General features: G+C 51.6%; 9 protein-coding genes across 9 annotated transcripts; 1 reads left to right on the top strand and 8 right to left on the bottom strand.

Moving 5' to 3' along the window:
- Positions 1 to 122: 122 nt before the first annotated feature.
- Positions 123 to 814, bottom strand: BCR37DRAFT_393923 (RlpA-like double-psi beta-barrel-protein domain-containing protein-containing protein; the record flags this gene model as incomplete). Its single annotated transcript, XM_040871379.1, has 3 exons — positions 123 to 217; positions 267 to 474; positions 518 to 814. The coding sequence occupies 3 exons, from the start codon at positions 812 to 814 to the stop codon at positions 123 to 125; spliced, it is 600 nt and encodes a 199-aa protein (XP_040723977.1).
- A 755-nt stretch (positions 815 to 1,569) lies between these two features.
- Positions 1,570 to 2,608, bottom strand: BCR37DRAFT_393922 (RlpA-like double-psi beta-barrel-protein domain-containing protein-containing protein; the record flags this gene model as incomplete). The annotated part of the gene is made up of 3 exons (XM_040871378.1): positions 1,570 to 1,658; positions 1,698 to 1,926; positions 1,970 to 2,608. The coding sequence occupies 3 exons, from the start codon at positions 2,606 to 2,608 to the stop codon at positions 1,570 to 1,572; spliced, it is 957 nt and encodes a 318-aa protein (XP_040723976.1).
- A 332-nt stretch (positions 2,609 to 2,940) lies between these two features.
- On the bottom strand, positions 2,941 to 5,033 carry BCR37DRAFT_75773 (uncharacterized protein). Its single transcript, XM_040872465.1, has one exon. It carries the CDS (start codon positions 4,943 to 4,945, stop codon positions 3,272 to 3,274), a length of 1,674 nt encoding a protein of 557 aa, XP_040723975.1. The 5' UTR covers positions 4,946 to 5,033; the 3' UTR covers positions 2,941 to 3,271.
- A 1-nt stretch (position 5,034) lies between these two features.
- On the bottom strand, positions 5,035 to 6,035 carry BCR37DRAFT_75798 (uncharacterized protein). The gene is made up of 2 exons (XM_040872466.1): positions 5,622 to 6,035; positions 5,035 to 5,576 (listed from the first exon to the last, which is right to left on the bottom strand). Exons 1-2 carry the CDS (start codon positions 5,938 to 5,940, stop codon positions 5,119 to 5,121), a joined length of 777 nt encoding a protein of 258 aa, XP_040723974.1. The 5' UTR covers positions 5,941 to 6,035; the 3' UTR covers positions 5,035 to 5,118.
- A 95-nt stretch (positions 6,036 to 6,130) lies between these two features.
- On the bottom strand, positions 6,131 to 9,463 carry BCR37DRAFT_349279 (SNF2 family N-terminal domain-containing protein; the record flags this gene model as incomplete). Its single annotated transcript, XM_040867914.1, has 2 exons — positions 6,131 to 8,481; positions 8,761 to 9,463. The coding sequence occupies 2 exons, from the start codon at positions 9,461 to 9,463 to the stop codon at positions 6,131 to 6,133; spliced, it is 3,054 nt and encodes a 1,017-aa protein (XP_040723973.1).
- Positions 9,464 to 9,570: 107 nt separating this feature from the next.
- BCR37DRAFT_381280 (SGNH hydrolase-type esterase domain-containing protein) lies at positions 9,571 to 10,460 on the bottom strand. Its single transcript, XM_040869657.1, has one exon. It carries the CDS (start codon positions 10,398 to 10,400, stop codon positions 9,594 to 9,596), a length of 807 nt encoding a protein of 268 aa, XP_040723972.1. The 5' UTR covers positions 10,401 to 10,460; the 3' UTR covers positions 9,571 to 9,593.
- A 111-nt stretch (positions 10,461 to 10,571) lies between these two features.
- BCR37DRAFT_381277 (uncharacterized protein) lies at positions 10,572 to 11,151 on the bottom strand. Its single transcript, XM_040869656.1, has 2 exons — positions 10,838 to 11,151; positions 10,572 to 10,707 (listed from the first exon to the last, which is right to left on the bottom strand). Exons 1-2 carry the CDS (start codon positions 11,097 to 11,099, stop codon positions 10,667 to 10,669), a joined length of 303 nt encoding a protein of 100 aa, XP_040723971.1. The 5' UTR covers positions 11,100 to 11,151; the 3' UTR covers positions 10,572 to 10,666.
- A 7-nt stretch (positions 11,152 to 11,158) lies between these two features.
- BCR37DRAFT_393918 (uncharacterized protein) lies at positions 11,159 to 11,737 on the top strand (the record flags this gene model as incomplete). The annotated part of the gene is made up of 2 exons (XM_040871377.1): positions 11,159 to 11,196; positions 11,242 to 11,737. 2 exons carry the CDS (start codon positions 11,159 to 11,161, stop codon positions 11,735 to 11,737), a joined length of 534 nt encoding a protein of 177 aa, XP_040723970.1.
- Positions 11,738 to 11,793: 56 nt separating this feature from the next.
- On the bottom strand, positions 11,794 to 13,116 carry BCR37DRAFT_388257 (uncharacterized protein; the record flags this gene model as incomplete). Its single annotated transcript, XM_040870603.1, has 1 exon — positions 11,794 to 13,116. The coding sequence occupies one exon, from the start codon at positions 13,114 to 13,116 to the stop codon at positions 11,794 to 11,796; it is 1,323 nt and encodes a 440-aa protein (XP_040723969.1).
- Positions 13,117 to 13,152: the final 36 nt, after the last annotated feature.

The following is a 13,152-nucleotide window of genomic DNA, read 5'->3' as shown; positions in this document are numbered from 1 at the left end:
TGCAAGTCTCATGGGCTGTATACGTGTACTGACATGAGGCGACTATCTTAAACTGGCGTTTCAGCTAAATATGAAGTAAAAAGCCTGCTTGCAGGCATTCGAAAGGGGCATGCCGGACATGCTCAACGCTTTTGAGTGCATTTCTTGCAATGTCTTTCCAGCCAGTTTGTCACAACTTGCGGACACTTGATTGGCTCAAAATCAACAACAGGGTTGTCTGCATTATTAGCAAAGGGAAATGGTAGTGCTCAAGCACAATATCTTACCCCACTTGTGGCCCCCAACCGTAAAGTCAGAGGAATGGATGTCAAAATGGTACTTGAATCCATGAGAGTTAGAGACGCCTTTGGGCGAGCAATAGTGATATTGTTCACTGTTTGGCTCTGTACCTGCCGGACACAAGTCGTAGACGACAACAGTAATTGTCAGGCCTCGAGCACTGCCAGTGCCGCAAGTCTGACACGCTGCGTGACCCTGAATGGTATGAGCGATGAGCAACATAATTCTGAAGACTTACAGTAGACTTGAGTCTGAAGCATGTGCCACAGCCACTTCCGCACCATGTATGCTCACCCTTTGGATCAAAGATACTTGCGGAGCCGGCTGCGAAGTGAATTCCAGAAAACCCGAACTGAGCCTTGAAGCCGTTTCGATGTTCATAGTTGTCGAAGCAGCCACATGCGCCGCCTGTAGGCTGTTTGTAGAGCGTTGTTGTGGCTTGATGCAAGTGTCGCTTTGCTGCGTGGTGGAAGGACACACCGGTGTCGGTATTAGCGGATGTAGAGACATTCTTTGCAGCCACAATCGCCACCATCAACGACACACAAACTAAAGAGTTGAAAGGCAACATGTTGGAAAGCAAAAGTGTGAGCACCCTCAAGAATGAAAGTAGTTGAAGATTGTTCGACGATTGAGCTCGCACCCATTTGTATACAAGTCTCACTGCTGCTGATCTTCTTGCAATTGCAACGGTGTAAAATTACTTCTTTCTTAGCTGCAGGGGCTCTATCTTGATACTACAGATTCGAAATTGAGATACGCTTCACTCTGCTTGTCTGTGATAACAAGGGTAGTGATGTTACCTCATGGAGCAAAAGACGGACATGCTGATGGTTGCAGACCGCAATTGCTGATATTAGAGTGAATAAGCTTCGAGTAAGTTGAAGATGGTGTTCTATACGATTACAAACAAGCTTAAAGAAGAACTAATCACTACAAAGACTGACATCTCTTTGTCGTTCGACGTTCGAAACTCCTTGCCTGTCTAACATTGTCAGCTGCCTGTAGCTTCCATGAAGGAGATGTCTGCAATTTCTTTTTGAATTTCCCCCTGACTCGATTCCGGGCTGGCAAAACAATAAGGTTTGACGTGGCGGGTACGACTGTGCCGCCGCAATCAGACGTGCGCTCACTGAAGCTATCAAGTGGTACTGAATTCCGAATGGCAGTCGTCAGGAGTTGCATGATACGAATGAATTGCAAGATAAGTAGCTATGCGCATAGCATGCGGCCATGCCTGCTAGTCGGGCACAGATGAAAGGTAGATAAAATTGGAGCGGCTCATGGTAATCAAAGAGGGCACTTCTTGCAACTGTTCTTGTACCAATTGAGAGCATTTTGTGGACACTTGACAGCCTCGTATAGGACCAATGGATTGTCTGCCAGTTAGTAAAGGGCAACAGTGAATAGAGCCTTACCCCACTCGATGGTACCACCAAGTTTTTGGTGAGTTGTACTGGGATCCTGTTGTGAATGGACGTCAAAATGAAAGTAAGTGTGTTGAGCATTCACAATGTTTTGTGGTGCACAATAGTGGTATTCACCCTGGGCGCCTGGATAGGATGGAGGGCACTTATTATTCAGCATAACGATGATCTCCTTTCCGAGCTCAGCTCCCTTGCCACATCCATCGCAAGCAGATTTACCCTGTCAGGTTAGCCCTCATTCACCACGTAGAGTATGTGCTTACCAAAGAGGTGAGCTTGAAGCACTGCCCACAATTAGAGCCGCACCAACCAAGGCGTGAACTCTGATCATGCGGGTTGAAGAGCGATTCAGAACCAGCTGCAAAGTAAACTGCTGGCGAATTTGTCGAGGGGTCAGCAGGCAAGCCGAATTGGCTGTCAAAGCCTTTTGGATGGTCTTGATTGTCGAAGCAACCACAAGCACCACCAGTCTTGTCAAAGTACATGGTTGATGATGCCACAGTCTTGGGCCAATTGCCATTCTTGTCCTTGGAAGGGATGACGACCTTGGCATTGCCTTTTGGTAGGTCCCCAGCGGGAGGCGGCGTTCCGGTCGAGCCTCCCGTCCCACCGGCACCTCCAGCACCTTTGGGAGGATTGGGTTGATCCTTAGGTAAGGCTGAAGTCTTAGGAGCAGGTGGTGACACAACAGGTGTTGCTTTTGGAGGCGAAGCAGCCTTGCCAGGGACTCCCGGTAGTGGCTTGGGGGCTTGGGCATGATGGTGAACATCACGATGCATACAGTGCGGCGACTTTGAGTTTGGTTGACAAGGACTTTGCTCCCCGTGCTTTGCATTGACAAGAGAGCCGGCAATCAGGCATAGCAAAGACAGCTTCCATGGTGTCAGCTTGAAGGTCAACATAGTGAGCTGTGAAGATGTGTTGCTGGATGCAGGATCTCTTGACGGCCTTTATATACCTGGCCACTGTTTGGGACAAGTCACCTTGTAATTTTAAATACAATTTGCGCAGACTCCTTGTTTTGTGATTGAGCCATACAAGTCCTCCATTTCTTTCACCAAGAACAAACAAAATCTCGCACAATCAAGTCGACGACGCGAGTAGACGGACACAAAATCGCGACCGAGCGACTGTACCCCACAAGGTTTGCTTGTAGCTCTGCAATTTAGCCGCAGCGATCTTGAAGGTCAATATTTGCTAGCAGCGAGATGAAGGATCTCGAGGTGTGCACGACAGTTTGTCAGATGAGATTACCATGCAATGAGATGTTGGCAGAAGCTAGGTTTGTTTCAACTTCATCAGGGACTGTTTTTTGGACGCCAAGAACAAACAAAATCTCGCACAATGAAATCAACGAGGCGAGTAGGCAGACACAATATCGCGACCGAGCAATTGTGTCCATAAGGTTTATTTGTAGCTCTGCAATTTAGCCGCAGCAATCTTAAAGGTCAATATTTGCTAGTTCTTGCAGCGAGATGAAAGATCTAGAGGTGTGCACGACAGATTGTCAGATGAGATGACCATGCAATGAGATGTTGGCAGAAGCTAGATTTGTTTCAACTTGGTCAGGGACTGTCTTTCGGAATCTCTGAACCGTCCTCAGCGAGCCACAGGCCATAGCAAAGACGATACTCAACGCCTTTACACACTTTGCGTTCCTGCTTGGCAGCAAGTGGCGCATGGGAGGACAAGATCTGATTGTCAGACAAACACGAATCCCCTGCATGGACAACCGAGGCCTCTTCATGATTCTGGACTGCCGCAGGAGACACGAGGCGTGAATGATTGGTCGCTGCAGGAACTTGTACGGCGATAGGCGAGCCATGCGTTTCGGGACGTCGTTGTCGACTACGAGCCCGCGCAAGCCGCGCTGCTTCTTGCTGCTCACGTTGGCGAGTGGCACTCACGGCACTCTCCAACTCAACGCGCAAGAGTGTATCCGTTCGAACGAGAGGTGGCAAGATCGGTTCTGTGTTTGTGCTCCCGGTATGAAGCTGGCGTGTAGGAGGTGATAATGAGTCCATGACATTCGCTGTTCCTGCTGCGTTCAGAGAGAGTAGCGTTGGACGTGCTGTATGGATTCCGACCGTTCTTCGAGGTGAACCCTGAGAGGTGATCTGATTGTGGCTGGATGGTGGCGACAATATTGGGGAAGCATCTTCCTGCATCTGGAAGATATTCTCTGCGAAGCGATCAAGTCGTGTGTGAAGCTCAGAAATAGAGTTGTTGAAATGGTCGAGGCGACGTGAGATGGTTTCGAAGCTGTAGTTCGACATATTCCCGGTGTTTGCGTCGTCCCGATCGAGCTGTAAGCGTAAAGCTGAGCGTGGGTGCTCCACGACAGGGTCTGTGGGCGTTTGCCCCTCTGCGCTCCAAGCGAGCCAGAAAGGATCACTCGTTTGCCGACGTAGCTCATCCACACGCACTGCCGAGATGGGAATTAGTGAATCTTGACTGGCAGTCATTTGGCGATGCGCTGAAAGGAGGGCTTCTGCAGAAGGCGTAGCAGGCGCATCCAAGGCATTCTGCAACGTTTCCGCCAGGACAGTTTCTGATTCTTCCGTAGTCTCTTGCTGTTGCTGCGATACTTCTTGTTCCGCTAGTAACTCACTCACATAGCTAGCGGCAACAGCGGCTCGTTCCTGCTGTCTACTGAGTTCATGCCGTAACTCTGCTTGTCTTTGAATCTCTGCGCTTGCAAGCGCTAATGAAGCAGGAGGAACAAGGTTCTCCCTGGTGTTTTCCGCCATGATAGCCTCGATGCTACGACGTAGCCCCGTGATGCTTGTTGTCAGGTGATCGAGGGACTCATCGATAGTGTCACCGGGTTCGGCGAGGGATAGTCTGAAGCTGCGAGATCGCATTTCTTCGATGCGCAAAGAGAGGTTATCGAGGCGTTCTAGGAGCAAGCGCATGAAGGACTGCGAGTTGAGCTGATGGAATTCTAAGCGACGATGCTCAGCCACGTCGCCACTTGCCCTTGAATAGCCTCCATGACTTGGCGGTGGCGACACAAGCGCACGGAGCTGTGCATCTGCGGATCCATCAAGTGACGGAGCAAAAGAACTTGCCTGCACTGGTCTGAGGAGTCTTGTCTGTCCGTGACGCTCGGGGCCTGCAAAGGAATCGCGAGCGCTTCGAGTCCGACCATCTAGTAGGCCGGATGCGATGAGATGCTGGGCTTGAGCGAGTCGCCTGAGTTCAAGCATATGAGCAGAGTCTGAGGAGGCATTCACCATGGCAGCTAGAGCTTTAAAGAGGTGGGCGCATCAGAAAGTGCGAGGGTTTGTCCCTTGGGTTGGTCTTGGTCGTTGTGGTCGCTTGCTCAGAATGACGACGGGGAAGCGCAACGACGCAAGAAGAGTACAAGTAGTGTCAAGTACATGTCATCGAGTATTCTATGCTCTGGCAGCTACAGAATCAAGTGGCATCCTACTGACATGGCCACACTTCCCATCAGCAGAAGACCCCGCCGAGTCTGCCCTCTTGTTGCAGACCCACGAAAACATAAACTGCATTGCCGCTGCGTACTCTGCTCCAAATCGCGGTATCCTTGTGTCAGATACATTCCAAACACATACGGCCGCAAGACTCCCATCTCTCCAAGTGGCGCGGTTGCCTGCGTCTCTGCAGCTTCCGTATTCCTCAAGACAAGTGTGTACTGTGCCGTGAGTAGCGGTACAGCAGCTTCCATTTGATATGCAGCTGTATCCCACTCCACCTTCGTCAACTGCTCGTAGCTTGTGTTCAGTCTGATTGGATAGTAGTGCTGATTGATGGCACAGTATGCTTGGATGTCGACACTCTCAGGCTGGATGTAGACATTGCTATAGTTCCATGCAAGCGTCACTGGGTTACCCACTTTGTAATCTGGAGACTCATTAGCAGACACTCAATACGGGGACAGCAGCGTACAGGTTGGTGTCGCTTGAGGATTCTTGGGTGTCATCATGGATGCTGCAGCCGGGCCTGCGTCGCTGGGTACCTCTACTGGCGCCGCTTTTGTCCTCGTCGGCTGTACAGATACTCTCGACACTGCCAGGCTCGGGCGCTTTCCTGAATCTGCGCTCTGTGGGCTGTTTGAAGCTGAAATAGAAGGCGAAGCTGCTGCTTGGCTGTTTTGCTGATGACTAGGTTGCACAGAGATGCTTCGTCCCTGACTCGCCACGCCGGTCGTTTGCGCTGCGACAAGAAGGATGCCATGGAGGATGACAAGCCAGTGCTTGGCAGCCATTGAAGCGCAGAGTATAGCCTTCAGTAGGGATAGAGCAAAGGGAGAGCAGGTTGTACCTAATGAAGCTCTGGTCGAGCGTTGTGGGTGTGAAACGGTGCAGATGGTCAGAGCGCGCAGAGGAGCTGGACAAGGTAGAGCAGGTAGGGCATGGACATGAACAAGGACATGAACAGGATATGGTACAGACGAGTCACCGGTACTCCTCCTTCAAGGCCCATCGACGGTTCTTGAACACCGCAATCTGCCGGAGCATCTTCTTGAAGAGCGTCACCTCTTCTGCTCCCTCGACATTCACCCCAAACTCATCCACAATCCCCTGACTCGCAACACCATCCTCACCATGCCGGCCCAGGAACGCAGCAATGCGCTTGATGAGGGCAGCACGGCCAGGATCACTCAACTTTGCAATCGACAAGACAGGCTCGCCAGTCTCGGCCTCCCGGCGTCGTGCCATACCCGCTAGCAGCCCACCTGACCCCTGACCACCTCCAAAGCGTCCTGTGAAGGTTGGAGTACCAATTGGTTGGCGCTGTGCTTCCCTTCGTGATTGTTTCAGTGTTTCAGCTGCTTCTTTGGCGATTCTATTAGCCTCTCTTTCAACCAGTAGCTGCTCTGGTCGCGCAGCATCCATGATTTGATCGTGCTCCAGTGCACTTTGTACACCACTCCGCGCAAAGATGCTCTCAAGCACATTCTCCTCGCCCGTTTGATCTTCTGCAGCGGCAGTGCCCTGTGCTGAAAAGGTCTCAAGCGCAGCCACACCATCCAGCGTTGCAAGCTGCGCTTCCTCTGCTTGTCGCCCTTTCTTCTTGGCGTCAGGCGCTGCATAGGTCTTTTCAGTACCAAGAAACATATCACCCGTTTCTGTCCCGTCGAATGCCTCTGAACCAAGACTAAACAAATCATGCAAGTCATTCATCTTGAAGAATCGCCGCTGCTTAGGATCTCGAAGAATCTTATTCGTCAAAAACTGCTTGAAGATTTGGCGATGATAAATCTTCTCCTCGATTGTGCCGGAGGTCATCAGGCGGAAGATGGTGACGTCCTTCTTTTGACCGAGGCGCCATGCCCGTTCGCGCGCTTGCACGTCAGTCGACGGATTCCAATCTGGGTCATAGATGACAACGCGGTCAGCACCAGTCAAGTTAACACCAAGACCTCCCACGCGTGTTGTGAGCAAGAAAACGTGAATGTCTGCATTGGTATTGAACTCATCGACAAGTGCTTGTCTTTGCACAATCGGTGTTGTTCCATCCATGCGTCGATAGTTGAAGCCTTCCAAACTCACCACATACCGTTCCAGAATATCCAGCATTTGCCTTCCCTGCGCAAACAACAAGGTTCGATGTCCTTCCCGCTTCCACAGCTCCAGCAAAGCCTTGACAACCTGCATCTTACCACTTTTGCTTGAATCGCCATAATCACTGCGTTTCTGTAATTGCAAGCGGTCAACGAGATCTGGGTGATTACAAATCTTGCGCAATACATCCACGCCAAAAAGTACCTGTCGCTTACCGTTCAAGATGGCCTCCATCTCTCCACTTGCCAAAAATCGTTCATATGCAGTACGTTGCTTGTCTGTGAGTTTGCAGAACAAGACTTGCTCTGATTTTTTGGGCAAATCAGCAGCGACATCCGCCTTCATACGGCGCAGCAGGTATGGACTGATAAGATCGCGCAAGACACACGCACACTTGAATGCTGTTTGCACTTGCACATTTGATGCATTCGCATACCCACCAATATTGATGGGCAACGCAAACTGAGCGTGAAAGATGGGCAGCGTGCCAAGTCTGCCTGGAAAGCAAAAGTCAAACAAGCTCCATAGTTCCGTGAGATTGTTTTGGATGGGTGTGCCAGAGAGAATCAAGCGATGCACCGTTCTGAGTTGTTTTGCAGCAAGCGATACCTCTGCATCAGGATTACGAATTTTGTGTCCTTCGTCCAAGATGGCATACGACCATGCGACCGGTCCGAGCATCTCGCGATAACTGGTCAAGCCAGCGTAGGTCGTGACAAGGACATGTCCCTCATTCACCACATTCTGCACCACTTTGCGAACATTTGAGCCAGCACGCGTCGCTTCCCCTGAAGAATGCAAAATACAGACACGAAGGGGTGGCCACCATTTGTGAAACTCCTTGACCCACATCTGCATGACTGTTGCTGGTGCCACAATGAGCACAGGCCCATCCAACTTGCCTGAATGCGAGAGTCCCGCAAGGAATGAAATGACTTGCACAGTCTTGCCGAGGCCCATCTCGTCGCCGATGATACCGCCACACCCTTGTGCATGGAGCTCCCAGAGCCACTGCACACACGTCTTTTGATAGTCAAACAAGGAAGGATGAATGTCGCCTGGTATTTGAAATCCACCGTTGAAAGCCAACGATGGTTCTGTCGGATGCGGTTGCAAGACTTCGTCCATGTCTTCGTCTACTCCTGCACCTTGTGCTGCGCGCGCTTTGGCGCGTGTTCGTGTCCATTGTGACAGACGTTGCTGATACCGCGCTTCGTTACCATCATCTACATCAGCGAGTGCTTCCTCTGCCTCGTCTTCAGATCCAAGTTCTTGTAATTCTGCTTCAAGCTCAACTTGTCGCGCTGGACGTCGTTGCCGCCGCTTGGGCGCTGACCGGGCTGTTCGTCTCGAGATTTGCTCAGTCTCAGACTCTGTCTGAGTATCGCTATCTGTAGTCGGTGATGCAGGTGGACGGATAAAGTCTGCGTCGTCATCTGATAGCGGTGCAGCAGCCGGTCTCCGCTTGCGCTTTCGAGACGGCCTTGTATCTGTTTCAGCATCCATTTCAGCCTGCAAACGGGCTGCCATTTGTTCATCAGTCTCTGTTTGGTCAAACAACTCATGCAAGGCAGGCTCTGCTTTGACGGGCTTTGTCATAGCTGGCGCAAATCCAGGTTGCCGCAAAGTCTGATGCGACATCTCCTTGCTGATTGACGTCTGGCCTTCCTCTGGGCGCGCCATGTCAGTCTCTTCCGTCGTGTTGGATCGTTCGAGCCCTGCAATCTTTGCAAAAGGCGTAATCTTGCCTGTACGGATCAGATAGGCACGTTCAGTCTCCGTGTCATCTCGTTCAGGTGGTCCTTCCTCTGAAGGCTTTGGATGCTGCGCTTTCGCCTGCTTCTTCTGCTTCCGCTCCCGTAGTCGCTCTTCAATCTCGGACACATCTTGACGTAGCGCATCGCGTTGTTCGGCCAAGACTGGCAACTGTCCGCGCAATGCCACCTTGACACTGACTGTTGTTCGTGTGCTCTCTAGACGTTCTTCCAATACGCCCATCTTCTTTTCCAGTGTGGCAAGCTCCTTGTGTGCCTTGTCGAGCCGTCTGTTGTCCAGCTCATCATCGCGTGCATTCAGTAGCGTATCGGCTTGCTGCGCGACGGTCTGTTCGAGATGCGCCTGACTAACGATATTGACGCCGAGTGCATCGAGTTCTGAGGCAGCTGCTATGGTTTCATGACTAGCTGCTGCTGTTGCTTCTGTCGCCGCTCCGCCTGCCGACATGCGCTGCCAGGGCCTTCTACCACGACAGAAGTATGAATGCTGCTGTCTGTTTGTGTCGCTCTCAAAGTTGACTTTTTGCGACGTGACGTCAAAGCGACGCAAGAGCTCAACTTGAACTTGGACTGCAACTTCACCGGGCCAACTTGCCAAGTGCTGCAAGTCTGCTCTTGACATCTGCAGCGGCAAAGCCCGTCTCTTTACTCACCCTCTCAATGAAGCGGTCCTTCTCTTCATCAAATGCCTTGAAGAGAGCTTCGTCACGGCCAGCCGTCCATTTGAATTCCGAAGTCAGCAACGGCTCGAGGAATGAACCCCCAATGAGCTCTGCAATCCTATCATAGCCTTCTGCCGTCGGATGTACTGGGTCGCTCCAGTAGAGTTCCGTATCGGCATCCCCTAGGGCGTCTTGCGGGAAGGCGCTGCAGATATCGTAGCATAGCAGCCTGCCTTTCTCTGCCCTTTCTGCATCAGTCGGCGAAGAGGCTTGACTACTAGCAGACTCAAAGTGCTTCAAGATCAGGCGATTGAGCTCCTTTTGGTTCTTCATCATAGTCACGTCAAAAGTCACCTCGAGAATGGGCAAGGCCACGACATACTTACAGCCACTCCCAAGCGCCAGATTCCAAGTCTTTTGCAAGACATCAAAGATCGCTTGTGGCTCTCGCGTGAGAACATCGTTCGTCCCTGCCATGATCAAAATGATGTCGTATGGTGTATCCACCTGTTTCAATTCCTTCTCGAGCTGCTCTAGGACTTGCGCCGCAGTGAAGCCAGAATGTCCGGCATTCTTAACGGCTATGTGCATGGATAGATGTTTATGCAGCTCATTTGAATATGGATGCGGAGGGTTGTCTGAGCCGTCTGGGCGAGGACTCGACATGCCTTCGGTGAGACTGTCACCCATGCAGAGAATCCTGGTCGGTTGAACATTTCCCATCTTAAGCAAGAGCTGTCACGTAGAAAAGTAGAGCTTCAAAATGCGAGCCAATAGCGTCAAAGACGTCTCAGCTGAAGAACTAATGCACAAGCAGGTGTGTTGGTCGAGGCAGTGGTTGCAATAGTCGCGACGAGGACAAATATCAGCACAACACAATGTATTAAGGATGTTCGGGCCAGTACATGACGGATGCGTTTGCTATTGGACAGAATACCTCTTTCTTGTGTATGTGCATGAAGTAAGAGCCAGCAGCCGGAAAGGCCCGTCTACGCAGCAGGAACCCTCGCCTTCGCGCTCTGTGCCTCCCCTGTAGACATGTTAGCAATGCAGAGACCAAATCGTACATGCTGCGATGCTTCGTAGTACAAGCTGTCTGTTGCAAGACAATGCCTCATACCCGAAGAGCATCGCAGCACCATGTATCCGCCAAAACTTACGCCGTGTCGCGTCCTCCAGTAGCGCTGTATCCACATTCGCTGAAGCGAGATGAATATATCTAACGACACTTCCTCTGATGAATACATTCTTGACAGCTGACATGTGCGGGTACTGTGTCTCGTCGACGACAGAAATATCAGAGAGCTTGATATTGAGGAACTGGTCGACTGATTTGAGAGTGCCGCGGATGCACAGATCGTTCTTGAGTTCGACTGTGACTTCTGTATCTACAAGAGACTTGAAGAAGGAGAAGAAGAGCATCTCTGCACTGACTGATTGCTGGTCGACTTGGTTGAGTTCTGTTGCGTCGAAATACAAAAATGTCGCAACGCTCAACCAGACACTCTCGCGGAAAGAAGTAGGAGCGAGGCATGACCAGATCGCGGTCCAGATCTCCTGACAGAGGCTACGATAGACGACAAGAAGCAAGATCACGGCCATATGACCGCGAACGGCCCAGTCGGCCGGAAGATACGCGGCGGTACAACGATCGCAACCATTACGGACGCGATGCGCCGCGTCGCAATGAGGACGACCGCAGCAGAGAGGAGTACCGCTCTAAGAGACGAGCTGATAAATCGCGTTCTCGCTCAAGAGAACGCGGAAGTCCTGCTCGGCCAACATATCGACCATTGCACGATGTAAAGCCTACCGATTCTCCAGCAAAGGATGCTGCCATGACCACAGAACCTGAGGAGAATGCTGAAGAAGACGAGGATGCTAGAGAGATGGCTGCCTTGATGGGGTTCGCAGGCTTCAGCACGACAAAAGGCGCTCACGTCACTGGCAATGGTGCTGCTGGTGCAGTTGCCAAAGCAGAGAAGCGTGTTGAGTATCGACAGTACATGAACAGAAAAGGCGGGTTCAACAGGCCGCTCGACGACAAGAGTGCTGTTTGAACATGGCATTACATGAGCATTATACATGATGGCTATTATCTATCTCCCTTGGACGATTAATGAGGCAGCTCCCAGGGCACCGAGACCCTGCGATCCGGTATGATGGCGGCTGAGGCGCCGCCCTCTCTATCTGGTGTCACGGTGCCACTCACAGGCACAGCCATTGTCGTCTTCGCCCACAAATCGCGTGAACGTTTCTGTACTGGGCTCACCACTCGGCTCTGCGCACGACTGGCTGTGGCAGCTGAAGCATACGGGTAACTGTAGCCAGATGGAGACGATGGCCGACTAGGTCGGGGTGTGGCAAAGCGTGAAGGTGGCTGACTGCTCGCTGGCATGAAATAAGTGTGGTGCAATTTAGGCTTTGGCGCTTTCTGCGCTTCCTCCACTTCTTCGCCCTCATCAGCCATGGCGTCGTGTGCTGCGATTGTCTCGCGCTGTAAGACTTGCGTCATAGATGGCAAAGGTCCTGTTTGTCGTGTCTCTGGCGTTCTCGAACGCAGGCGTACATACGGCAGCAACGTCGAATCTGCACGCCGTTTGCGTCGACGTATGGGCGATGTTGCAAGTATTTCAGGTGACGCTGGGCGTGTCATGACCCTTTGGGTCGGTTGTAAACCCATCACCAAGAAGTCTTCGTCCTGCTCTGCCCTGTTTGCACCACGCGGGCCACGTCTGTCTCTGACGGGCCTTCGCTGGATCTGCTCAACAAGCTCTGGCGCAAGCTGCATACCAGGTGCCTCTGCGCGCATCATCTCTTCATACTCTCTGCCAACTTTCAAGATCTCCGCAGACAGCCCTTGTCGGATTCGCATGCGCACTTCTCCACGACGACTGATATAAGCCACATGGGCAGCTTGCTTTTGAGCTTGCCAACGAATCTCTTCTTGCTGACACGCTAGTGCATGTCTTCTCTTTGCTTGTGCAATGCGAGGGTCTCGAAGCTGTTCTGCTTCTACAAGCACAGTAGAAAGGGCTGGACAGGAATCCCTCTCGATGGTCTGTAGCGTAGAATCTGTATAGCAAAGTTCAGCCTTGATAAGGGCTTCTGCTAGACGCGTGTAGCGCTCTTCCAAGACCTGCATTTGTTGTGCTATAGCAGGAGATTGATCAGTCACCACGAAGGAATCCTCAGAAGCGTTTGATTCAGCTGGCTTGAGAGGTTGCTTGCGCACACCAGTAGGCGAAATCGTAGATGCACGACCAGGTCGTCCTTTTGTCTCTAGAGCTTGTATCATATCAATCCGCCGTTTTGGATGTGCAAGATAAGGCGGCGCAGAAGCCGTTCGAATGGATCCTGTAGATTCTACTGGCTCAAGGTGCGCATGACCCGTCGTGCGACGTAGCGCGCGTTGACTACGACCAGATGTTGAAGACATGATCGCCTGAAGTGCGAAACACGCAGTCGCGTCAAC

This window comes from Protomyces lactucae-debilis (genome assembly GCF_002105105.1).
Source record: "Protomyces lactucae-debilis strain 12-1054 chromosome Unknown BCR37scaffold_14, whole genome shotgun sequence".
In the NCBI taxonomy this organism is placed as follows: Eukaryota; Fungi; Ascomycota; class Taphrinomycetes; order Taphrinales; family Protomycetaceae; genus Protomyces; species Protomyces lactucae-debilis.
This window is presented reverse-complemented; position numbering and strand designations above follow the sequence as displayed.